The sequence below is a fragment of the Canis lupus genome, chromosome 32 (genome assembly GCF_048164855.1).
Source record: "Canis lupus baileyi chromosome 32, mCanLup2.hap1, whole genome shotgun sequence".
NCBI lineage: Eukaryota > Metazoa > Chordata > Mammalia > Carnivora > Canidae > Canis > Canis lupus.
The window spans coordinates 17865001-17890956 of NC_132869.1; the positions used below are offsets into that span (position 1 = coordinate 17865001).

The following is a 25956-nucleotide window of genomic DNA, read 5'->3' on the forward strand; positions in this document are numbered from 1 at the left end:
TCACTTGGAGACAACTACAAACTGAATGTTCTTGAAGCTGCCTCTTACCCTGGGATTTCATGTTTGACTGTGAGAGAAAAGCAAATCTCTTGCTGTTTAAATGTATAAAACTTTGTTCCAGGATTTCAAATGGTTTACAGAAATGTATACAATGCAAACAAATAAGTAAGAATTGTTGGGGAAATAGAAACGAAAGGAAAATAAGGGTAGGGAAATAATAAAGTCAGAGTAGCTTTAGTGTCCTGAAATGCAAACTATAGAGCTCTGTGTAGTTGCTGGGGTGAGCTAAACATTTGACATCAAATGTCCTCAAAACAAAATCAGAAGCAGTAGTGTGCAAAAGATAAGAAGAAATTACCTGTTGGGGTGCAAAGAACTGAGGCCACATGGTGAGGCAGAGGTGATGGTCACCACAGAATCCCTGCCATACATTTGAAGAATTTAGTGCAACTGTTTCTCACAACACCAAACTTGAAGAGTCTTTAGGGACTGAAGCAATATGGTCCAAGTTTGCATCTCATGCCTACAGTTAGTCTCTTCCTATTGCACTTCAAACTGTAAAAGAGCCTGGAGACTTCTTATAGAGCCAAGATATAGCATGGAACATCAAGAAAGGCAGCCTCCAATGCCTTGTTTCCATTTCTGAATGTCCTTCCTTCTCCCAGGGCGTGGCCAGAGAGATCACAGCCTCCTTTAGAAGACTCCTGTTCTGATTATCTCTGGAATGAGAGAGCCTTCCAACAACAATTATGCAGCATCCATTTCATGTGGGGGAGCATACCTAACAGACCCAGGCGAGAGCATTCTGGCTAGAGCCAGGGTGATTTCAGTGCCTGTGACCCCACACATCTTTCTGTAACACTGGCAACCAACCACCTAACGAGAGAAAAACAATTGGAAGTTTATTAACTCACACATCACATGTACATATGAGAAGACTCAGCAATGAGTCATTCATTCAGAGGAGAGGGCTTACGTAGCATTTTTTTCTCTCTTTTTTTAAGATTATTTATTTATTTATTCATGAGAGACAGAGAGAGGGAGAGAGAGAGGCAGAGACACAGGCAGAGGGAGAAGCAGGCTCCATGCAAGGAGCCCGATGTGGGACTCGATCCTGGGTCTCCAGGATCAGGTCCTGGGCTGAAGGCAGCGCTAAACTGCTGAGCCACCTGGGCTGCCCTTATGTAGCATTTTAATAAGAGAACAAGAGATTTTTGGAGAAGGAACAAGACAATGGAAAGGACTGAGTTTCTAGGGTGGCAAATTGCGGGAAGGCAGACACATGAGGAAAATAAGTAACGTTTGTTAGTAGGTTCCTCTCGTGCTACCCTAGCTAATAAGGCTCTAGAATTGGCTCTGACCATTACTTTCTGCCCTTCCCAGTATAGAGGAAAGTGGAGACCACTTTACAAACTTATATCTTGTTTTTAGGCAAAAAGGGGGAGGTATCTGCTTTTTTTCTGTCACCTTCAGTTCAAAATAATCTTTCTGCTAAAGTGGTACATTTTGGGGTAGCATATCATGCTACCCTTCAGTATCCTCTTGACTGTATGTTTTCTGAAGCTGAAAGCAGCCTTGTCTTTCTCTGAATTCCATTTATCACCTTCTCCCTCTTAGAATCATTGACCTTTGCACCATAAGATCCTTGAGGCAGCTTTCTTCATTTCATTTCATTTGTTCCTCGCATCTCACATGCTACCTGACACCAGCTGGATGTATAGCAGGCTTTCCGTGAACAACACCTATTTACAGCTATCGTGGACATGACGAAAAAGCAGGGCCACTGGTTGTGTACTATGTTCTACTCACCGTGCTAGCTAGCCAGACGTGTGCTTTCAAATTTCATTGCTCTTTTTGGTTCAGAAAATAAGTAACTTGCCAGAGGTCACATAGCCAATCGGTAAATGTAGTTCAATTTGAATCTTTCCACTTTACTTATCTGCCAGATGAACAATTTACTACATTGTATATAAATCTGCACTCCCAGACAACCAAATGTACATAAAAAGATAGTTACCTGGAAGGATGAACATTTACTCTCCGGTGATATTAGCGGCTTAGAATTGTATTGACCAATTTTTATGTCTGTAGGCATCTAGAACAACGTAAAAAATGGGGTTCACATTAAATTTTGACCAGCCATGGTTGTTCAGTTCTGGGCAATTTTCACTGCACATCTTAGCTCTCCAGTTTCTAGGATCTGTGCTGCTACAGGCAGAAACCTTCAAAGCTGAGCATTTACTCTGGTGGTTTCCAGGCCAACTTGTTAATTCAGATGTGGTCCTTTGGTGATTACCCTAGATTTGCTGGCTTTTATGTAAACGATCTAATGGATTGTTTCACTGTTTAATTGCCTTTATTTTTCCTCTCTCAACTGAGGTCTTGGTGTGATTATCATCGGCTTAGCCGTGACAGTGACTGGTATCACTGGTTTATCCACCTCTGCTATTGCCACAAATGGATATGTCAGAGGAGGTAATTAAACGTGTGACCTGCATGATCATTTGTAAGGTAAAGGCAACACAGGCTCAGATAGCTCACCACTGACCTTTCTGGAGTGTGTTCAAAGGTAATCCAAGTCCGTTCCTTTCTTTTCTCCTCCAGGCAAGAGAGATGCAAGAAAAATGGGGAAGGATTTAACCTTTGTCAAGCCCCCAACTTTCTCATTCAGGTTCCTCTCAAGCAAGAGAGAAGGTCAAATGTCATGTTTTCTCTTTTCACAGCCAGGGTAGTTCCTCTCCCAGGACACCAGCAGAAGTCAACTTTTCCTTTCCAGGGCTGCATTTTAGATTGTGTTTACTTTGGGAGACCATCCTTCATCATAATGAGCAGGCCTCCAACTTGATCTTTATGCCAGGCAAACCAGTTTCTCCGGAGCACAAAGCAACTCCACTGGGGCCCAAGGCGTGGAGGTGAAAACTTAAATCAGAGGCAGTATAGTTTGCAGCAATAGGGAATCCAAGTAAGAAAAGTAAAATGTACTATCTTTTATTTTTCATTGCTAACAGGTCTTGGAGTTCTCATAATTCTCCTTTCCACCATGGTAACTTCTATAACGGGGTTGTCAACTTCTGCAATAGCGACTAACGGGTTTGTTCGTGGAGGTAACATTTTTAAGATACCTAAATGCCCTCATCGCTTGCCACGGGTAGGAAAAGTTTTTATATACTTCTTTTTGACTGGAGCAAGCAAGTAGCCTCGATGTTTTTGATGCCTGGTGAACTACATAGGTGAGCTGGATGCAGAAGGAACCTAAGGTACCGTGAGTTCAGGCCTGGTCCGTGCTGGTCACCTATGGGATCTCCTCTAATGGACCTCTCTGGCACATTGCAGCTCGTGGCTTCCAGATGCTCAGATTCCTCTGGTGAATGTTTTCTTTTTCAGGCCAGTTTGCACACCCCTTGCCAGCAGTGTCTTGGGAAATTATCCCTGGACATGGCTTCAGTTTTAAAGTTCAGTACATTTCAGGGGCTCCTGAGACCTTCATGGACTGGGATCATTTAGAACATTTCAGGTTTTTCATGGGGAGACCAACTCTGCTGTGACAAGACTCAGACCACTGCTTCCTGAAGTGCTGGTGACTTCTTGATTTACCAGAACCAAACACTTTTCTTGGGGGATTTTGCAGGTCTCGGAGTCATCATCATTGGCCTGAGTGTGGTAGTGACAACACTCACAGGTATTTCTATGTCCGCTATTTGCACAAATGGAGTAGTAAGAGGAGGTAAGCCAATTCATTTGCTTATGACTACAAGCTTGGGTTACAAAGTCATGTCTAGAATTGGTTTAATGCTGGAAGCAAAATTTGCATATTCATAATTAGTCCCCAAAGCCTTAAAGCAAAGTGAACTAACCCAAATTTAAACATCAAGGCAAATTCTCTCAAATAAAATTAAGAGATCTCCAGAAGGTTTTCTTTGACCCATTTCCTGTGATTAAACATGTTTATAAAGAGTGACCAGGTGTCCAGAAAGAAGGAATAAATAATTACAGTAAAATACGTGGTTTCTTTGTGCCTTGGCTGAGCCCCACTGGCCCTCTCTCACGCCTACTCCGCACCCCAGCTGACACTTCCCATTTGGTAAGCCCTCAGAATTCACCCTAACACAATGCTCCCAGTGGCCCACAAGCCTGAGAGGATCCTTTAAAAGAAAATAGAAGCAAATAAACAGAACAAAAAGTTACTTTTAAATCATCCAGGAATAAGCAGGACTAGCAGAAAGTGAAGAGGGTGAGTCTGTCATTGCTGCTGTAACTCATCTTCCCCTCTCCCATTCTATTTGGCTCCTGGGGCCTCAATCTTATTCAGATGTTCCTACCCAGGCCCTTCTAAGAGCATTCTCCCTCCCACAAACACATCCTCTCACAGCTTCCCCTGCCCCTCTCATTTTGATGAGGCCTAAGTCACTGGCTAGCTAATTTATTTAATGTAGTGTGGACAAAAGGGATAATGGAGATTTGCTCCACCAGAGAACTGGTTACATCTCTAAAGAGAGCTTTGACCCTTTACCCCAAAGGAGTTACAGTGGAGGAAATTCCTTTTCCATAAAAGACAGTTTTTGTTCTGTTTTGAGATGTTTGTTTGATATCATTCCCCTACCAGTTCTGTCCACCTCTGAGACTCGCTCGGTATAGGAAGACATTAGTTTGCGATGGTCTGTCGGAACATCTAGCTACCTAGGCCTCTTGACATTTAGCCTTTTTTACCTGCTCTCAGCACCCTCTAGGAGTTAACCAACACAGCTCAGACTTTTGTGCACAGAAAGAAGTTCACAGCCATACACAGAACCATCTTTTCAAGGTCCAAAGGAGAAGCAATTGTTCCAAACCCTCCCAATCTTCCTTCCCATTTGCCATCCCCATATACAAATGGATATTTGGCAATAATCATGCCTTCTTGAGCTAAAAACATAGATAACTCATTCCAATTTATAGAGTGGATAATGTGTAGCACTATACAGAAAACATTGTAAAAAAGATTTATTAATTTATTCTGCGGGTGGTGGGGAGGGGCAGAGGGAGAGAGAAAATAGCAGACTCCAAGCTGAGAGCAGAGCCCAATGCAGGCCTCCACCCCACAACCCTGAGATCACAACCTGAGCTAAAACCAAGAGTCTGCATTCAATGGACTGCGCCACCCAGGGGCTGTGTATACAGATACCTGTTTATGCAGCAAATATGTACCAGAAAGGAAGTTAGAATAGCAATGATAAACTTCACCTACTTCATTTTCTGCCTAGACCTGCCTGTTCCTGGAGATTTCAAATATAACATTTTACTTTGACTACATTATTGATTTAAACTTACCAGTGAATTTTTTTGAAAAGGCAAAGCACTTTGTTTTGGTAAAGTTTGCTATAGTCTTATTTGAAACATTTGTATACAATTAGGTTTCGATAAATCAGAACTTACTATGTCAGGATAGTTCTACCGTGTTCTGTTACAGTTCTCAGAGTACAAGGAAAAGCTAACTTACTCATTAAAGTGACACAAGATTCCTAAAATTATTAGGAAGTTGCGATATTTTTACTAGAATAAAAATTATCCAAAATTATTTGGTCATATAAACTAAATCCCTTAGCAGTTCCTCAGAGTAAAGTATGTTCATTTTTTTGTTTTAGGTGGGGCCTACTATCTTATTTCCAGAAGCTTAGGGCCCGAGTTCGGTGGGTCTATAGGCTTGATCTTTGCTTTTGCCAATGCAGTGGCTGTTGCTATGTATGTGGTGGGATTTGCTGAAACAGTGGTAGATCTTCTTAAGGTAATTACAAGTTTTTCTTTTCTTCAACCAAGTAAGATAATTCAATTCAATTTGCCTTTTTCAGAGCGCTAGGGGATATCATTATGGCAAGAGAGAAGAAATAGATTTATTCTGTAGAATGCGGATGTTGGATATAGTTGAAATTCTAGGCTTGGCCTCAGAACTGACTTGGAATCCTGGCTCTCTTATTTATCAGCTGAGACATTCTCAGCCAGTTCCTGTATTCATCTGAACATTGCCTCTCAAATCTATCATATGGGCTAATAATATTGATCTATGTATTTCATGGAAATGTGGTACAGAACAAATGAAACAATGTACATGAAATACTATGTAAAATATGAAACAAAAGATAAATAATGGGTTAGTTATTGTCAGCAGCAATATTACTACCATGGTTATAGATTTCCAAAAGGAAAGATAGTTCAAACGTTAAAACAACTCACTGCAGAGAACTAAGCATTTCCTAGTTTAGGTGCTCTGTCTACACAGCATTATGTATGTGAGCATGTTAACTAGTTGATATGTGAACTAACTTCTAGTTCTCCTTTCATGGTCATGATAATATTCACTGAATTCAATTAATAATAGTACCTTTATTTGAAAATTAGATGAATAAATGAGTGAATTATATAGTTCATAAGGTATGTTACCTTCAAGAAATGTGTTATTTCGTTTATAGAGTTTGTTATTTAATTGAATATTTATTTTCCAATATTCACATTTAAAATGACTTATTTTCATTTCTCTAAGATTCCCCTTGATACACAAAAATAGTCATTCTTCTGAAGCAAAACATTGTATTTATATGTGTGCCTACTTATCTTAGTGCTATAATAGTTTTAAAAGCTGTGACTAGAATGAGCATCTAGGATTTCCAACTCTTAACCTTGGCTGCCAAAGCCTTATTATTATAGGACAAAATAATATTAATCTCCAATTTAAGGAGCACTTCATTTTTCTATTATCCTACATGGCCATTAGTGCACATTTTTTCTTCTTTACTGTTCAATTCTACACTACGGCATTCGGGCAAAAAAAGCTCTGTCTCTAACCATTTTGGCGACTTTTGTTGTTGTTCCAGGAGAGCAATTCAATGATGGTGGATCCAACCAATGACATACGGATAATAGGCTCCATCACAGTGGTGATTCTTTTAGGGATTTCAGTAGCTGGAATGGAATGGGAAGCAAAGGTGATTTTCTCAAAATGATGTTATCAGCCACTGCTGCTCAGGTCTTGACCAAATTGCAGGAATAGAACATACCCCATATTCAAAAAGGATTGCTATTATTACTTGCTATGTCAAAAGTTTCAGGTTAACACTGGGGGGCGGGAGCCCCAAGCCCTCAAAGCATGATGTTGAGGCAGTCACGACTCACTGTTCATGTGTCACATGATCAGGCCTCAACTCTGTCCTTTGTGCTGTCATTACCATGACATAGACACCAAGGTGGCTGCCATCATCACACACAGACCCCATATGATCGTGGTAATGGTACATGCTGGGAACCACCTCAATCCCACTGCGGTCCTATTCTCAAGCTGACTGTGGGTGCTGAAGCCCAAAGGAAATGGCCTATGTGATGGGACAAGGGAATAGAGGCAGAAGCTATCATTCTCCTCTGAGACACAGTACTTCAGGAGTAAATTTGAGATTACTGTAGGTCCTGGAACTAGAGAATATCTGGACTTAACTAGTAGTAATACAGTAGGTAAAATTCTGAATGATGGGAGCATATCTTTTCCCTGATTTAGGACTCTCTAGAGTGACTGGGTGTAGTCACAACAGGTCTTAAGTGCCTGGAGATACAGTACCTAGACCTCAAGAGGTCACCAGCCCGCCCACCTACATAAGGCAATGGAAATCATTCCTTATATGGCATTTATTTGTGGGTTATTTAATCACATGTCAAATGAAAATTAATTCAGTGCTTGTTACATGCTGGGCATTCTGCTAGGTACTGCATATTCAGTTGTGACCCAAGCAGGCACAATCCTGGCCCTAGTTGAGCATATGGTCTGTGGGGATATGAGTAACAATCAAGTAGATAAACAAGTAAATATAGAATGCTGAACTGTAAATGTGCTATAAAGGAAATAAACAGGGCACTGAGATAGAAAATAAGGGGAATCTGCTTTCAATGACTTTATTCCCTGAGGGAGGCAATGTAGCTTTGTGGCAGTTAGAGGGCAGGTTTAAAGCTCTCGCTCTATTGCCACAGCACCTGGATTTTATTCTGGTTTACATCCGTATGATCTTACCTCACCTCTCTGTGCCTCAGTTTATCTTAATTTTTTTTTCTCAGTTTATCTTTAAAATGATAACAGTATTACCTACTTCATACAGTTATTGGTGGTATTATTTATCTGAAAGAATACTGGTAAACTTAAGTCTGTCTGTTATTGTAGGCCCTCAGCGAATGTTAGCTGCTATTATTTAGATTCAGTGGTCAAAAAAGTCTTCTCTGAGTAAGGAACTAAGACTTTAAGGATGAAACAAAGGAAATGTTATGCAAAGAGTAGGAAAAAGGTGCATTCTCTACAGAGGGAATAGCATATCGGAACGCCAAGCCAACAGACCCCAGAAATGTCAGCAGGGGGAGTAGGGGATAAAGAAAGACCATTTGATTTGTCAAACTTGCAAACCACATATGCTGGGCACACACTGGTGACCCAACATCAAATGCACAAGGCATCACAGGAACTCTATGAATTATTGTGTTATTAATGCAACTGCTGTTGCATTTAGCACTGGGAAAGGAAAGAATCCATAGGCACTCTGCCTAGAAAAGAAATAGATTCTATCAGTGATAAAACTTTGGGCTCCACTTCTATTCCTGAAGACCCTATAGTAAGCTACCCACCTAATACTTAGAATGTTTTTGAAATATCCCCTTCAAGTGCCCACACAAATGCCCCCATTGAAAATGTAACTTCCACACTCAAGTCAGATAAGGCTTGTTAAGATGCCATTCTATAGGGATATACTATTACCTAGTCTGGATAGTAGTTTTAACCAGAATAACCAGTCAGAGTCTTTCTCCAGTGGACTTTCAGTGGACACGACTTTTATAATTATGTAAAAAATTGTTACATAATTCTCTTATTTTGCCCTTCCAGGCTCAGGTGATACTTCTGGTCATTCTTCTCATTGCTATTGCAAACTTCTTCATTGGAACCGTCATTCCCTCCAACAATGAGAAGAAGTCCAGAGGTTTCTTTAACTACCAAGGTACGTGTGACAGATGAGTTGCTTCACAATCAGTGGTTCTTCACTGCCTGTCTCCATCATCATCCCTGTGATCCCCATGCGACCATGAGAATCCCATTGTGATCCAGGGAAGAGCCTGGAGCTGGGCTCAGGAAATCTGGAGTGAGTCTCAACCCTGCTGCTTGCCAGCTAGACCAGTCACATAATGTGTTTGGGCCTCGAATTTCTCTCTTGAAGTGTGAGCAATAATTTACTGAGAGGATTTTTGAGAAGTAAAAAAGATCGTGGATGCAAAGGTGCTTTGGAAACCTTCAAGTGTGGGACAAATTTTTGTTGCTGTCAAATACTAGAAGTAGAGTCATACATGCAAGGAAAGAAAACATAGTTCAGACAATTTGTTCAACACTTGAGAACACTAAAGCCAAACATAGCCATTTTACTGCTGGGGTTTTTTTCTTAAGGATTTTATTTTTGAGGAACCTGAGTGGCTCAGTTGGTTAAACATCTGCCTTCAGCTCAGGCCATGATCTCAGGGTTCTGGGATCAAGTCCCATATGGTATTCTTGCTCAGTGGGGAGTCTACTTCTCCCATAGCCTCTGCCCACTACTCTCCTTGCTTGTACTCTGTCTCTCCCTCTGTTTATTTTTTCTTAAGATTTTATTTATTAGTAATCTCTATACCTAGTATGAGCTGAAATTCACAAACTGAGATCAAGAGTCATATCCTCTACCTCCTGAGCCAGCCAGGCACCCCCCTGCTAAACTTTTTTTGCACCTTGCTTATCTATAGCATTACCTAGTTAAGCACCACTGTCAGGTTTTTAAGCACAGAAGATTGTTGGCGTTGGTGTAGCATCCTGAGGAAATGTCACAAAGCATGAAATTCTACTCCACCTATGCACATCTTCCAAGCTTTCCACTCTAGTTTACTCAAGAATCCACTGTTGAAATTGTGTTTATTTATTTATTTTTAAGATTTTATTTATTCATGAGAGAGACAGAAAGAGAGAGAGAGAGAGGCAGAGACACAGGCAGAGGGAGAAGCAGGCTCCATGCAGGACTCGATCCCCGGACTCCAGGATCGCCCCCTGGGCCAAAGGCAGGCGCTAAACCGCTGAGCCACCCAGGGATCCCCTACTGATGATATTTTTAAAATATTTCCCTTTATTATTTATTCAGTTATTAGTATCTGTTTCCTTTTGGTATCAGATCATTTCTTTCTTCCTGATTCTTCTTCTTTGTAAAGTTTGTCTTTTTTGCTTTGCAGGTTAACATCCTTTTCCTTTCTATGTTTTTCCCTCTTCTAGCTCCTGCTGTATTTTTTCTGAAGACTTAAATTTTCTTTCCTTGTTTTTACATCATCCCAGATTCTTTTGTTTGCATTTTCCTTCCCTCATTTTTCTGTTTTTCTTCTACATTATTCCCTTCTCGTTTAAGTAATTTGTTGAGACCCCCTGGGATAGTATTATTTTATGACCAGCATTCCTCTTTACTATTATTCTCCTATATATGAGAATTTAGTATAAGAATTTAAGATCTAATCTCTGGGAGCAAGGAGTGGGAAGGTTAGAACATAAACATCAAAAATTTAAGATAGTTTTGCCCACAAGTTTCTCCTACGATTTTTTTTAAAAGGCATATAAAAGCAGAAAAACTGTGTGTTGATTAGAGTAGTTATGCATGCAAGAGAGTAGTTATGTGTGTGTATAGGGCAGGTTATGTGTGTGGTGTGTGTGCTATATTTGTGAATATACCAGTATGGTCATGAGAAGAATTCTCCATTTCCCTCTTTCTCAATATTCTAGATTCAAAAAAGTCAGGAGGCCTCGGTCTCTATTGGCACAAAAATTTTTCAGAGCCATCTTCTGGAGATCTAAAACCTTGTGATATATATGCTGACTCTTAGCAAATATTAACACGAAGTTTATCAGGAATACACCAACATTTTTAAATTAATTCCATTTAGCACATAGGGACCCATTTATGTGATACTTTGATAGAAGCTAAAGGTAACTATCTACTTTTCTGTAAAGAAAGTCTACATGATAATATTCTCATTATTTGTGTTGCAGCATCAATATTTGCAGAAAACTTTGGGCCAAGCTTCACAAAAGGTGAAGGCTTCTTCTCTGTCTTTGCAATTTTTTTCCCAGCAGCTACTGGGATTCTTGCTGGTGCCAATATCTCAGGAGATTTGGAGGTATGTTGTTTTCCTCTGCTTTTGTAGTACTAGGAAGTTGCGGTGCAGTTGGTGAGCAGCGTGAGTTATAGAGGTCAACGGAGACCATAGTTCCCTAAAGATGTTAAAATTAAAATTTCTGTAAGAGTCCCAGTAATTTAAAAGCTTTCTCTTTTAATGCCAAAATTTAATTTCAGACCATCCTGTTTCCGAGAGTCCTTCCAAAAAGTCTTATTCAGTGATATCAGAAAAATAAAGTATATTGACACCATATAAAATTTCTAAGAAAATGAATGTAACTCAGTGAAAAAAATATCAGAGCTCTTTTTAAAACACATAAGGAACAAAAACACATAACATTCAGGAAGAAAAAAAACCCACCCACTTCCCACCAAATCACTTTATTAGTGAATTTTTATGTCATTAAATTCAGAGATATGTTCTTTCATTTAATCAGTATATATTTAGCACTCTATTCATATTACTTGATGTTAAGTATTGTAAGGAGCATTATGTTAGAATATTGAGTTGAATGTTTTATAAAAGACTGGTAGCAGTGACCTAACCAAGATAGAAGTTTATTTTTCTAGTGAATAAAAATCTGAGCTCATAGGCCATGCAGTGGAATAAGAAAAGTTTGCTCCAAAAGGTAGCCCACAATCCCAGATGCCCTCTCTTGATTTATGGAAACCTTGGAGTTTGCCCTCACCTGCAAGGTCCAAGATGACTGGTCACTTCCAAGATCATGTTCTAGCCTATAGGAAGTGAAATAAGGAATAGAGGGCAAGCAATTCCTGGACCTTGAAGGTATTACTTCTGCTGACATTCCATTGGTCAAGAGTTTAGTCTCTGCGACCTTGCCTAGTTGAAAAGACTGGGAAATGTAATCTCTAGCTGGGCAGCCATGTTCCTAGAATTTTAGAGAGTTCTAGTGTTAAAGGGAAGAAGGTGTGAATGGGTATTAGGGGGTACTAAACAGTCTCTACTATATACAAAAAAGGAGAAGGCATAGGTTTTACTTCAATAAATTTATAATCAGGGCAGCCCCTGTGGCGCAGCGGTTTAGCGCCGCCTGCAGCCTGGGGTGTGATCCTGGCAGCCTGGGATGGAGTCCCACGTCGGGCTCCCTGCATGGAACCTGCTTCTCCCTCTGCCTCTCTCTCTCTCTCTCTCTCTATGAATAAATAAATAAAAATCTTTAAAAAAATAAATTTATAATCAACTTTGGAAGATAAGAAATATTTGCAAGAGCTATCAAGAGACATGGTATAAATCAAAATCATATGTACTGTCTAAATAAATCGTGAAATAAACATAATAGTTGTTAAGTCCAGGATGATTTCCTCAAGGACGCTATCTTTAAGTGTGAACTTAGAGCAAAAGCTCAATACTGACTATTGATAAGAAAATGTAAGGGTATTCCAGGTAGAGAAGACAAAATAACAGTCAGTCATGGGGATGCTGGAGGCAGTAAGGGATCCCTCACAGTTCAACTGGAGAAGCCCTGATGAGGCTGGATGACCTTATAACATAAGGGGAAATAGCTATTGGTGGAACCTAAGCAAGAGAGGCCTGCCCTGGAATATATAACTCCATCAGAGTGGAGACCTTGCCTTTAGTTATATTCATTGCTACTTCCTCAGAGCTAGTAAGGTTTCAATAAATATTTATTTATTGAATGAATAAAGGCATTTTGATTTGTCATATTAGGGGTCACAGTGCCATGGTAAATTCTTGAGCTGAGATACGGCATAAAATAGATTAGGTGGAGGCTCAGAAAATTAAGTTAACTTGTTCAAAATGATTCAAGTAGTTAAGTATCGCTGCTTAACGAAATTTAGTAATGGATGTGGAGCTTCCAGTTTTTCAGATTTGGGAAAGTATCAGAGGTCACTGATTTAAAATCCTGCAAACTGTAAGCACACATTTAAATGAAAGAATATTGTGCTTTCCTTAGAAACAAGTTCGTATTAGACACTTAGTCATCAGTTCAGCTCAGCCAACACTTACAGAGTGCCTACTGACAGCAGGCACTGGGGAAGCAAAGAACTCAATCCTCCCTTCTAGTTGTTCATGGTCTAAGGTGAAGACAGACTCCCTCTGTATGAGTCGTAAGAAGCAAGAACAGAATCATGCACAAGGGAAAGAGGAAATAGTAATCACCTGTCCCTGAAGAAGCAAGGGGAGGCTTTCAGAGGATGGGGACACTCCATCCAGATTTCAAGGGACAAACAGGGGTTCATCAATAGAACAAAGAAGAGGGAGACAGTCGGAACAGAAGGCCTGGAGTGTCAAAAGGCACAGGGAAAGATGCTGCTGATGGAAATTAATTTATGTGTAGACTGGGGTATGCAAGTAAAATCGCTTCAGCAAAATTTTCATAAGCATGTTTATAAAGGACCTTCTGTGTGTCCTGATGCTATGGGAGCAAGCAAAAACCCAGAAGATATCCCTATCTAAAAATGGTAGCACATAAAGCTCCTTTCTCACAAAATGACTGTTGACTTGATTTAGAGGTGCTATACTACTAAGCAGTTTTATTTCTCTATCCACTCTGTACTGAGAGTCTCTGAGTTTGAGTTGATACATAAAGAAAATGTAGAGAATGTTCTGTCATGATTTCTTTTAAAAAAAAAAAAGATTTTATTTATTTATTTGGGAGAGAGAGAAACAGAGATAGCAACAGCACAGGCAGAAAGGAGAGGGAGAAGCAGGCTCTCTGCTGAGCAGGGAGCCCGATGCAGGACTCAATCCCAGGACCCTGGGACCATGACCTGAGCTGAAGGCAGATGCTTAACTGACTGAGCCACCCAGGCACCCCCCTGTCATGATTTTCAAGGCACGTGTGGTCATAGTATTATAAAAAGTTGCATTCTTTCTACTTAAAAATACTTAGGTGATTTTGCAATTAAGTGTGACTTTCAGCACATACACTACTATATTCTATTAAGTGGAAGTCAGAGACCCTTTAAACTACAGAAAAGGGAGTTTGGATGTTATCCCAAAACTAGCTAGAGACACTAAGGCAGTTAGTTCAGGGAGCAAGCTGTTTAGATGTGTGTTTTAGAGAGAGCCAGCTAGCAGCTTGTAAAGATGGATTAGAGGGTGGAGGGGGGTGATAGGTAGGGAGGCTGGGGGCAGAAAGATCAGTTTGGCGATAACACAGCAGTCTGGACAAAAGATGGCATGTGCCTGATTTAAGGCCATGGCAGGGGGAAAGGATCAAAGGGGTCAGCTTTTGTTAGGGTTAGGAGAGGAAATGGAAAGAATGTTTTCTACGATGATCTGCAGTCAGAAGACATTATACATCACAGTCAAGTTCACACAGAGAAAATTTTCCCCCAGCAGTTCTTAACTTTATTACAAATGATGTCTTCTGATACTGTCACATCAGTTCTATTTTATTGTATTCTTTTTATGCTGGGTGCAACCTACCGAATTGATTCCATGCAGTAATTGCTAAGGATAAAGAAGCACAGATCTGGCCATTTAGGTTGGCATGGCAAAAAAGGGCATCAGAGTGGAGCTGTCTAGTGGGTCACTGGATTTATGAATCTGGAGCTCTGGAAAGGTACTAAGGCGGGACTCGGAGCCATGGCCTGGATGAGTTCATCCAAGACTGTGCAAGAGGGAGGAGTGAAAAGGACCAGGAAAGTGCCCAGGGAACATTCAAAATATATATGGTAGAAAAGGTGACCATGAAGAAGAAAGACAGAGCCATCTTGGAGGTAAGGGAACACAACAGCTAGTGGGATCATGAAGGTCAAGAGAGGAGAATGCTTTGAGAACAGTAATTAACAGGAGGTGCCTAGGTGGCTCAGTCAGTTAAGCATCTGCCTTTGGCTCAGGTCATGATCCCAGGGTCTTGGGATTGAGCCCTGCATTGGGCTCCCTGCTCAGTGGGGAGCCTGATTCTCCCTCTCCCTTTGCCCACCCCCACTCATGTTCTCTCTCACTCACTCTATTCTCTCTTCCTCTCTCTCAAATAAATAAAAATTCTTTTAAAAAACAGAGAGAAGGAGTAATTAACATGACCAAAAGCCAGAGTGGTCAAATATGTTAAGAACTGAGAGGTGACTACATAGTGGGAAATGACAAGGAAACTTCAGTACTTAAAGATAGTATTTCTCTGAGAGTGAAACTAGAAATAATCACAATATAATAGATTCATTTCAACTTAGTAAACATGTATTATTTACATACTATAGGGATATGCAAGATGTTACCTCTGTTCACAGCCTCAGAATCCTTCTCATGATGGCACTTCAGGTTGCCAGTGACAACAAGAGTTGGCACAAAGGGATGCTACAAAGTTCCCACCCTGAGCCTTCCATTTGTTAACACATTAATTCATAATCTGTAAATATGCACCAAGGAGAAGATTTGGGAGGTACTCAAATCAGGATAGTTAAGATGTGGCTTCAGAGATTCAAGATTAGGACATGGTTGACACTCAAAAAACTGCAACCTAGTAGATTGCTTGTGTATTCTGTCTTAAGAAAAAAATGTAATATCTAATGAAGGAAGTTTCAATTTTTAAGTTACTGCTGGGGAGATGGAAACCAGCACTTAGAGTGAAAACTAAGAATTTGTCAGAGTCCTGGTCCCTGTTTAGGGGAGAGAGAGCCAGAGCAGACAGTGTGAATATATGATCATACATTAAGATACTGACATGTGGATTTATATTGGGCCAAGTCTGACCCTCATGTACGTTCTAAGTAAGTAATTTCAGAGTTTGTAGCAGATAGTTCTACATAAAAAACTAAGTGTGTATGTTTGAGGTACATTACTGCCTGCCACTTTCTAATCCTTAGATATATGTCCTTTCTTTGCACTTAATCCTCCCATTTCACTCAGATCACAAGAAATAGTTAATCAATAAAATAAAACCTGAAACATACCATGAGTTGAGAGGTTGAGTGGGGCCCATTTCAACCACAATTACCTTCTTCTTCCTTTGATGTGCTGTTCAGCTGCACCCATTAGCTGAAATCACTCTTGGAGACAATAGTTTGGAAGGAGGAGGCTAGGTATGTATGCAGCAGAACCGGCCCTATATGCAAATATTCCTAAAAAATTAGGAAGGACTCAATGACCACAGAGCAACGCCATAGGGCTGACTTGACTCTCATTAGGGACAGATTCACATGTAAAGTTATTTCCAGCTGTCAGGTTGGGTCTGCATGTACCATGTGTTGCCCCCTAGGATTGATTTGATCAGCAGATTTAAGTTAAAAACAAAAACAAAAAAGCTCAAATTTTGACTGCATTTATTGCTTATTTGTATTGAAAAATCTCAGGTCCTCTGGTAGGGGAATTAATATCTACTGAGATTGTGCCTCCCTCAATTCAATATTTATTGACTCCTACTATATGCCAGGCACTGTCTTATAAGCAAGAATACATTGAAATCTCTATTTAATAATCCCTGTTAAGTTGGATTCAATTATTTAGAAGTTATGCTGCTTGGAAATTGATTATGATATGATTTAGCCCCCAAGATAGGATATAAAATGATATATTATATATGGTGTGAGCTCAGCCCCATGAATTTATATACATTCATAAGCAAAAGAAAAGCCCATTTTCTGGTATAAGCTTAAATTTGCCTCTTTCTTTATGCCTGCTTATGGAAATTAAATATCTCCCATTGCAGTCATTCCTGAACTAGATTCCAAATGGAGAATATGAGGGATTGGAGAATTTAGTAGATCATCCTTTTTGCTTCAAAGTTATTTTTTTCAAAGGCAAGTCTAAGCTTAGTACAAAACTAACACCCACACACAGAAATTGTCAAGGAGCATCAATATGCAGGGTATGTTTATGTCTTTCCCCTAATACTTTAAGGTCTGATACATCTGCATGAAATTCACAGGAGATAAAGGGAGGGAGATGCATTTGTGGGTGAGCTAACTGGTCTACCTTTCTATAAAAACTCCATCACGGGCGGTTAGAGACTGCCTAAGCACCAAGTTCTAGAGATTTCTTTATTCACCTTGAATACCTTATATTTGTCCAAAAAGAGCTCAGGCTCTCTACTTTGCCATTTGCCTGATCTTTTCTTTAGAACCTGCCCCAGGAAGGGCAGCCTAAACATTTGAAAAATAGTAATAACTCCAAGTCATTTCTATTTCTTAACCCACCCTGTCTCTTCATCCCACCATGTTATTTCTTCAAAGGATCCCCAAGATGCCATCCCCAGAGGAACCATGCTGGCCATTTTCATCACCACTGTCGCCTATATAGGAGTTGCTATTTGTGTAGGTAAGCTATCTCTGGTGTCAGAATGCCAGAATTACAAGGAATCTGGTCATTCTTCATGTCCAGTGGGCTCTCTGTGGATCATAAACAGAAAGTTTTTTTTAAAAACAACATTTTTAATTCCCTCCCTAGGTGCTTTAGGGGTTTGAATGCAATTAAGCTATGATACAGGTGTTTCTGGGTCAGAGCCAGGGTAGAATTAATCAGATTGTCATTCTACCTGAACAGAAAGAGATTCCCATTTAGCTACTCCAGGTGATAATCCCACTGCCAAAGAAGCCACCACTCAGGATTTGCTTCCCTTGCCCTGGGAGACAGGTGAGAAACAGAGCAAAAGAAAAGAAGCCAGAAACAAAACAAGACAAAACAAAAGCCTTAGGAATGTATGAAAGATATAGAATTGATAACTGTATCTCCTCCTTGCATTACTGTCCCTACTATAGAAATGCCACTGTCACCAGTTGGCAGGAAATCAGAACAAGACCCACCTGCCTGCAGTGTAGGTGGTCAGCCCTCACAATGCTCAGTAAGCAGAAAATATGTGGATGCACCTGCTGTTCTGAAGCTGACTTTCTTTCCATGGGCTGCCTGCAGCCACACCTCCTTCTGGCTGGGGGTCACTTCATGCTTATGCCATAGGAGGAGAGGAAGAAATGTGGAACACTGTTAGAAGAAAACTTTTCTGTGCACACTAGGGAATATAGCTCCCTACTGCGGAAGCTCAAATGACCATTTTACTGAAGGGCACATCCCACTTGTCCTCTGCCTGAAGGAAATCGGGGAAGCGCATTGATCTTCGTTGGTTTCTGGAGAGAAAAGCAAAACCATTAACTTGAATTTTTGCTTCTCTCAGTCTCTTATTTGAGGAAATTGGATAATGTTAGCTCTATTGCTGTGGCATTTCCAAGTTTAGTCACATGTAAAGAAATTTTATTCCAATACTTTAGAAAATTGGCATATTTTTAAATGACATTGAAATCACCTTAAGTTAAATTTCCCAAATGGTTTCCTATCTCACACAAAGTAAAAATGAAGAAATGAGTAAAATTATAGACCTGAAATCAGAGTTTCTTCCAGTCTTTGCCTGGGGGAAAATCCCGTTTCTATACTTTTCCCTGGAGAGGATGATAGTCGTGGGGTCCATAGCCTGTCATTAGTGCAAGTTATGGCTCACGGCTTGGCTTCATGAAAATTTAGGGAGCTGTATTATGCAAAAGCGAAGATCTACGATTCAGAAAAGTCAATTCAACATAGATGAACAATACAAAAAGGTAAAATCTGGAACAGATGGTTTTGCTTGGTAACCAACATTCATAATTTCAACTGTTTAAGCAGAGGCTGGGAGGCCACCCCTCAGGGCTGTGTAAACAGGATTCCTGTACTGATTATTTTAAATGACTCCTTCAGCTTGAAGATCCTTTTAAGTCTTTCGAAGATTCACAGGATGTGAATTCCGTGAGTAAAATTGAGGGTTCCCATTAGTACTTGTCACTGGGCCTTCTCTTAAAATTATTAGCAAATAATGAAAATTCATACTGGCTGGAGTTTGAAGAGTAAAATGAACAGTTTTATTGGTTGGGATTTAGTTTGTAAAATATTTACCCTTCACGTAGTTCAGAAAAGTTTCTACAGATTTCACACATATATTCATATATTTCAATAATCCTATCAAATAGATAATGGCAGAGATTATAGTTATTCATAAGGAAAGTTGTTTAGTAAAATATGTATCAAAGATCTTTAAAAAGTTAATAACTCCATTTCTAAGAATCTATCCTAGAAAAATATTTTGAAATACACAAGAAAAAATGTAGGCACAAAGATATTCATCCTAGAATATTTATAATGGAATATAACAGAAATACCAAAATGGATAAAAATAATGGAAGAAAGTGATATTTGATAGAATATTATTTGACCATTAATATTACCAGGAAATCTCAATATTTTATCTCCATTTTCTTCATTATTTAAACAATTAACATTCTCTATAAAGTAGAATTGCAACTGTTTAAGAAATTGTGCAAGGACTATCATCAGTTGAAAACAAGGGCTCCATTCTCTTAATTACCAGAATTCAATAATGCTATCCCTTAGGTATCTCACAGATGAGGAAATAAATCCTTCTGCCTGAAAAAACACCTACTCAGTAGCTTCAGGCCAGAAATATGAATTGAATATCATGCGCAAAGCACTGCCATGTGCATTTCAGAAAGTAAGAGAGATCCAATCCCCAAGTGTCCTACAAAGGTAGGTGAGAGCTTGGACCAAAACCACCCAGAGCAGTAGCAGTGGCAGACTGTCAGAGACAGGGGGCGCTCTCAAGCCCCTGAGGATGGGAACCTCCTCCTACTATGTCCCCAGGATGACAAGAGAGGATGGATGGCAGTGGACCTGCTCAGACTCACAGTAAACTGTGTTTTCAGTAGAGAACCCCATGGGAGCAGCACCCTTATAAAGAATTGATGAGCCATGATTGTTTCCCCAGGGGCCTGTGTGGTCCGAGATGCTACCGGAAGCATGAATGACACCATCATTTCTGGGATGAACTGCAATGGTTCAGCAGCCTGTGGGTTGGGCTACGACTTCTCAAGATGTCGACATGAACCTTGTCAATATGGGCTGATGAACAATTTCCAGGTTTGAGCAGAAAAAAAAAAGTTTATTGCTATTGTTTTCATTTGTAGAATGTCATGTGTAGCATAATGAAAGTTCTGACTTTGTAACTGATTGATTATTGATCCATTTGAATTCAGCAAGGAAAAATTTATGCATGAGGGAAGGGAGCACTATAGGCATTACATGGCACCAAATCCTGTGGTTACATTTATTGTGGGGTGGGGGGAGAGAACAGGCAGTCTATGAATTGCATCACCAGGGAAAGAATACCACCTGACATGCATCTTCGAATCAACTGTGCAAGATTTCATGGTGGGGAGAAGAGAGATTTAGGTAGTACTTGGAATGAACTTCATTCCTGGACTTCAGTTTTGGGAAAGCCTCTGATGCAGTCTGCGGGTGCCTGGAAAATAAGGCCAGGAGGGAAATTGTGAGTGGCAGAAGGGGAGGTAAACAAGGGGGAAGAAATAAGGGAAGTTGGGAAAACTGTGGAAATGGAAACATCAATTTGTCTGAATGATTGGTGAGTGGAGGGAGAGGCAAATTTGTCACGAGGGCTTCATTCATCTAGTTTAACAACCAACAAAGAGAAATTAGCTCAGCTTAAGTCATTATTCCAAAATATGACTTAAATTGATAGAATCTCATCATGTCTCAGATCTAAAATTATATTTAATGAGCACAGAGAAAGCAAAGGTTTGAAAAGCCTCTATGTGCAAGAAGGACAAGAAAGCCTGAAGCTTTTCAAAAGACCTGTAAACAGCTGAGCCCTCCCCAAACCCTATTAAAATACCACTTTCTGCTGGATAGAATTTCCCCATCGCCAAAGAAACATATGCCCACAAATCACGAGGGAAATGTCATCAAATTCTTTGAAACCATTGCCTTCTTTATTCTTTCCAGTATCTCCTGGATGTATTGTGGTGAGCCCTTCCTATTTTTATAAACAATGATAACAAAATGGCCATTTCCATTTTGAAACAACAAATGTTAAGAACTTGAGAATGAAGCAAGGGGGAAAGAAAAATCTGGTTAGAAGCAATTAGCTTATAAAGGAGATTCCAAATCACGGAAAGCAGAAGGGGAAGCATTTGCATAAGATTTTGGCTTTGTTTGTGTTTGTTTTTTAATTGTCCATTGGATGAGTCTCCTGACTTGAACATCTTTTCTCAAGGTCATGAGCATGGTGTCAGGGTTCGGCCCCCTCATCACTGCTGGCATCTTTTCTGCAACGCTCTCTTCAGCCCTGGCCTCGCTCGTCAGCGCACCCAAAGTGTTCCAGGTAATTCAGGCCAAGAGCATGTGCTTCTCCCTACGTCTGTTTCCACTGAACATGGATCAAGCTGAAATACTCATTCTCACCAGCAATCATTTTCCATCATTTTCTGAAACAGTTTAACGTTTGCATCTGGCTCAAATGCTGTCTGCCACATAGTCAAGATCGATTCAAATAATATAAAGAATGATAAACTGCAGTGTTAACTTGTGCCTATATTGTGTATCACTTCATCTTCTTCCAAATCTTCTTGTTTGAATCACCTAGGGAAAATGACTGTGCATAGATATAAATGACAAATTTCTCCTCTTCTTTTCCATTAGGCTCTGTGCAAGGACAACATCTACAAAGCCCTGCAGTTCTTTGCAAAGGGATATGGGAAAAACAATGAACCCCTGAGAGGATACATTCTCACTTTTGTTATAGCCATGGCGTTCATTCTTATTGGTTCGTATTTTTCTTGTGCTTACTGGAAGCCAAAGAATTCTTCTGATTACTGATAGGGTTTTCCTTTTAGCTTGAGGAATTTCCTGTTTTGTGTTTAATATCCCAATTGGTAATATTGGATGGAGTCTAAGAAGGAAATGAGGAATTCTTGTGTGTAGAGCTTTTGAGGGCTTGAGGTAGACTTCAGACTTTAATCTCTTCTTTGAATTCAAATTTTGGAAATCCATCCAACCAAATGCAACTGAATCCTTCCTCCAAGCTGCCCTATATCATCTAATTCGAGAGCCTTCCCCAGCTGCCACCTGTCTCTACAGTCTACTGGCCTGTAGCCAGCAGGAGAATCCAAGGGTCATTTACAAAATGTGGTCCATTGATGGCCTATATCAGAATCAGAAGCACTTGGGGTTTGTTAATGTGCCAATTTTTCAGACCCAACCCTGGAGTTAGAATCAGAGTCTTTGGGGATAAGGAACCTGCATGTGTACACGCTCCTCCAGAGATTCATAGGTCACTGAGGTTTGAGAACCACTTGCCAAGACTATCATCTCGGCTCCCTCTCCCTAAGCAACATAGAAACTGCTGCATAATCTTGGAGAGACACATTAATCAACTTTAGCCTGCACATTCCTCATTCCTCCCCAAGGTGCCACCTTTGCTGGTGAGCATATGAGAGAAGAATCAAAAAGTGAGGCCATGCTAACTCTGCCTAGAAGGGCAAAGCCTTCCTCAGCACAGTGGCACCAAACAATAAAGGCTCATCATCATCACGTAAGCTCAGGAAGTGACTGTAATTCCTGAATCATCATAAGATTTCTACAGGGTTGAAGAGGGGGAAAATATAGCTATGTTTGTTAGATTTTAAAAAAAAATTAAACAAAAAGTGATAATGTACAGAAATGTTTCCATTACAAAACCTAAACTGTAAGACCTCAAATCATTGCCCTGTAATGCATGTATGTGATCGAATAGCCAAAGTGTTAAAAGAAATTGTACAAATTAAATATTATCCTTAAAAATCACTCAGAACAATGATTAGCTTCATGGCACAAGCTTCAAGGCAGCTATTTTTGTCTACTTCCTGGCTGGCATCCATGGTCAAGAATCACACCCAGCTGCCACCTGCATTTGCATCACAGAGGTTGATAAATTAGAATGTCTCTAAATTATTTCTTATATCATACAGTAAACCATTCAGCTATGATTAAATTATACCAGATATTTAGCTACTGGGGTAAACATTTTTTTGGCAAACCTTGAGAGATATAACTCTCTAGAAATGGTAAGAAAAGAAAAGGGCCTAGGACTAGCAAGGGTTTTGAGAGCCAGGGAGAGCAAGATGGGTATAGAGATTTCCAATTAGGCATTTCTGGTACCCTGGTATTTAACTAACCTGTCACTCTGTAGAGCTTTTTGCTTATATCCATAGCAGAGAAATAGTGCAGGATTTGGTACCTCTAGAAGGGTGACTGGGAAATTTATCATCTGCCCAGTATCCAAAACCTCCACCCATGCCCATTTGAATGTTTGCTAGGCAGAGGCCTTATATATTGTCTATTTTCTCATTGGGAGGTTTTCTTGCTTCTTGCTTTATGGAAACCCTGACTGAGAAAATATTTTTAAATAAATACAATCCAAAAGAAAAATCACTAACTTCTTAAACTTTGACAGATGCTAGCTAGCTATGTTTTCAATTGCCAAATAAAGTCGAGCTTCCAGGCTCTGACAGCTGTTCAGCCCCTGGTCTCATCACTCACGCGGACATGCTAACTTCTGCTTCATTCACAGCGGAACTGAATACCATCGCCCCCATCATCTCCAACTTCTTCCTGGCCTCATACGCACTTATTAATTTCTCCTGTTTCCATGCCTCTTATGCCAAATCTCCGGGTAAGTTGACTCTTCAAAAGTAAAAGAAGCCTAAGCAGACAGTTTGTCTCAATAAAATGAAATAAGTCAGTGAAAAGTGCTCAATCGGTGTTCATATGTTTCCTTATATCCTAGTGGGTAACGTAATCCACTTTATTTTGGTGAGTTGAGGTGGGGGGACTTCTGAAATAGAAAAAGAATCATTTGAGCAATGGCCTTTTTGACCAACCGTAAAGTCAATTTTCTCCTGTGGCAATAAATTATTCATTGCAAGAGAAACCACATTTATTTCAGCAGTAGAAAAACACCACTATTTATTTCCAGGGTGAAAGTGACCACAGAAGTGGAATAAATGTATATATTTGAAACTTCCTTACTATCAATTTGTTTCCTGCCCATGGTGCAGAAGAGAGGGATGAGTAGTTCCCATAATGACCTGCTGAGTATAGTCAATGCAGATTCGTGTTGAAGCCAGTGACATCCCTGCCCTCCGCAGACTGTGGTTGAAAGAGGTGCAAAATTTCACACCAAAGAACCTTTCCTATCTTGTCACCTCTCACTTCTTCCTTTCCTTCGTTGGCTATTAGAATTCCTTCTGCCTTTCCACCAGAATAGATACTCGTCACTATTGACCTTCAGAAATTTCTTTACCATGAAGGTCTTTATCAGGGATATAAGAACATTTCCCTTCTGTTAGGGCCTGTTGTGGTCTCAAGCCTCCTTCAGAAAACCTGCTGCCGATAAGACAAAATATAGAAGGAAGGGCAGCTTTCATCCACCCAAGGCCACTAAGCTCCAGAAAAAAACTGAGGAATTTTTATTTCTGTTGTGTCATCTTCCTTAAAGCAGTGAAGAGAAAGTTCTAGTCAGTGAATACAAGTCATAGAAATGTGTGCCTCTGTGCCATGTTATGTTTGTCTTTGAAAAACAAGATGAGGGATCCCTGGGTGGCGCAGCGGTTTGGCGCCTGCCTTTGGCCTAGGGCGCGATCCTGGAGACTCGGGATCGAATCCCACATCGGGCTCCCGGTGCATGGAGCCTGCTTCTCCCTCTGCCTGTGTCTCTGCCTCTCTCTCTCTCTCTCTCTCTGTGACTATCATAAATAAATAAAAATTAAAAAAAAAAGAGAGAGAAGAAAAAGAGAAGACCACGTAGAGACACGTAGATACACAAAACCACAAAACAACACACACAGTGCCCCTGTGACATACGCACAGCCAGACTGGAAAAATAAGGGCATTTCCAGAGATGTTCTCAAAGTGCTATTTCCATCTTGTGGCCATTTCAGAAATTGCTCCCGAAGATTTTGAAAGCTCCGTTGTGTTTTGGCAACTCCAAATGTAAAATGTACTTCACCCATAGGCCAAATGCCCTTCAACCCAGAGTCTCCCCAGACTGACCATGCTGTCTCCCAGTTTCTGTATTGCAGGGAAATAATAGAACACAGGAAACTCCCTGTGTTTATCCAGGAGAAATATTTTCACTGTAAAATGCAAAATTTATTAATGTATCAAGTTTGAGAAGCCATTGCAGAAAAATTTCACACACACACCCTTTCCATAGATGATTATTTCTGATAGGGCGGGTACTATCCTCTTAAGGTAAAGACAGAGCTAGTAGGGAGTTAGTGACTTGACTTTCAATGATACTCTGCCTTCTTCATGGGAAAAATAGGCCCATTGTCTTAACTTTCTCCTTCTTGGGCCACCAAGGAGTTTCTCCCCCTCCTTTCTCCTAGACCCCACTCTTCTCATCTCTCCTTGCCTCCTTTCAGCTCCTGATAGTATAGACATCAAAAGCTTAAGGTCTCGTAGTTGAGGGGAGACAATTGTGGCCCACAGGAAATATGAAAAGGCCCTAAGTGCCACATTTTCTGTATTTCACAGCATTCTTATTTGGTATACCTTCCTAAGCCAGGGACCCAAGACCACAGAAAACTAATAACAGAATTGGGAACTTGACCTAAAAGTTCTTATTTTTAAACTAGGAAACACTGTTGCCTGCATTCTAATCATATGTAGTGGTATAGTGTGAAAGTTTTTGTTATGCACCGAGATTTTTTTTTCAGGATGGAGACCTGCCTATGGAATTTACAACATGTGGGTATCTCTTTTTGGAGCCATTTTGTGCTGTGCAGTGATGTTTGTCATCAACTGGTGGGCAGCTGTCATCACCTACGTCATTGAGTTCTTCCTCTATATCTATGTGACTTATAAGAAGCCAGGTAAGATAAGGACTGTATAGGAAGGGGTTTTGAAAGCACTTCCTACCTATTCATTCATTCAACAAATGTGTATTGAGCAGCCCCTATGTGCTTAAGTGTGCCATGTGAG

The 25956-nt window shown here is 40.2% G+C and overlaps 1 protein-coding gene and 1 long non-coding RNA gene across 5 annotated transcripts in view; one reads left to right on the top strand and one right to left on the bottom strand.

Annotated features, from left to right (window-relative positions):
- The window catches only part of SLC12A1 (solute carrier family 12 member 1), a 90433-nt gene that overhangs the window by 16188 nt on the left and 48289 nt on the right, over positions 1–25956 (top strand). Inside the window, exons 5-15 of one of the 3 annotated variants that reach the window (XM_072808299.1) lie at positions 2380–2475; positions 5622–5761; positions 6846–6956; positions 8885–8996; positions 11048–11175; positions 17334–17418; positions 19904–20055; positions 21209–21316; positions 21634–21757; positions 23543–23644; positions 25692–25847. In XM_072808299.1, coding sequence (XP_072664400.1) covers positions 2380–2475; positions 5622–5761; positions 6846–6956; positions 8885–8996; positions 11048–11175; positions 17334–17418; positions 19904–20055; positions 21209–21316; positions 21634–21757; positions 23543–23644; positions 25692–25847 — 1314 coding nt within the window. Of the gene's footprint in view, positions 1–2379; positions 2476–3008; positions 3105–3628; positions 3725–5621; positions 5762–6845; positions 6957–8884; positions 8997–11047; positions 11176–17333; positions 17419–19903; positions 20056–21208; positions 21317–21633; positions 21758–23542; positions 23645–25691; positions 25848–25956 lie in introns of all 3 variants that reach the window. The other 2 variants (XM_072808300.1, XM_072808301.1) reach the window with 2 other exon arrangements.
- The window catches only part of LOC140622671 (uncharacterized), a 37237-nt gene that overhangs the window by 1270 nt on the left and 10011 nt on the right, over positions 1–25956 (bottom strand). The window contains exons 3-5 of one of the 2 annotated variants that reach the window (XR_012022357.1): positions 6817–6933; positions 2018–2095; positions 359–876 (exon numbers count right to left, since the gene is read on the bottom strand). This is a non-coding gene — a long non-coding RNA (uncharacterized lncRNA). Of the gene's footprint in view, positions 1–358; positions 877–2017; positions 2096–6816; positions 6934–19559; positions 20438–25956 lie in introns of those variants that run through there. The other variant, XR_012022356.1, reaches the window with a different exon arrangement.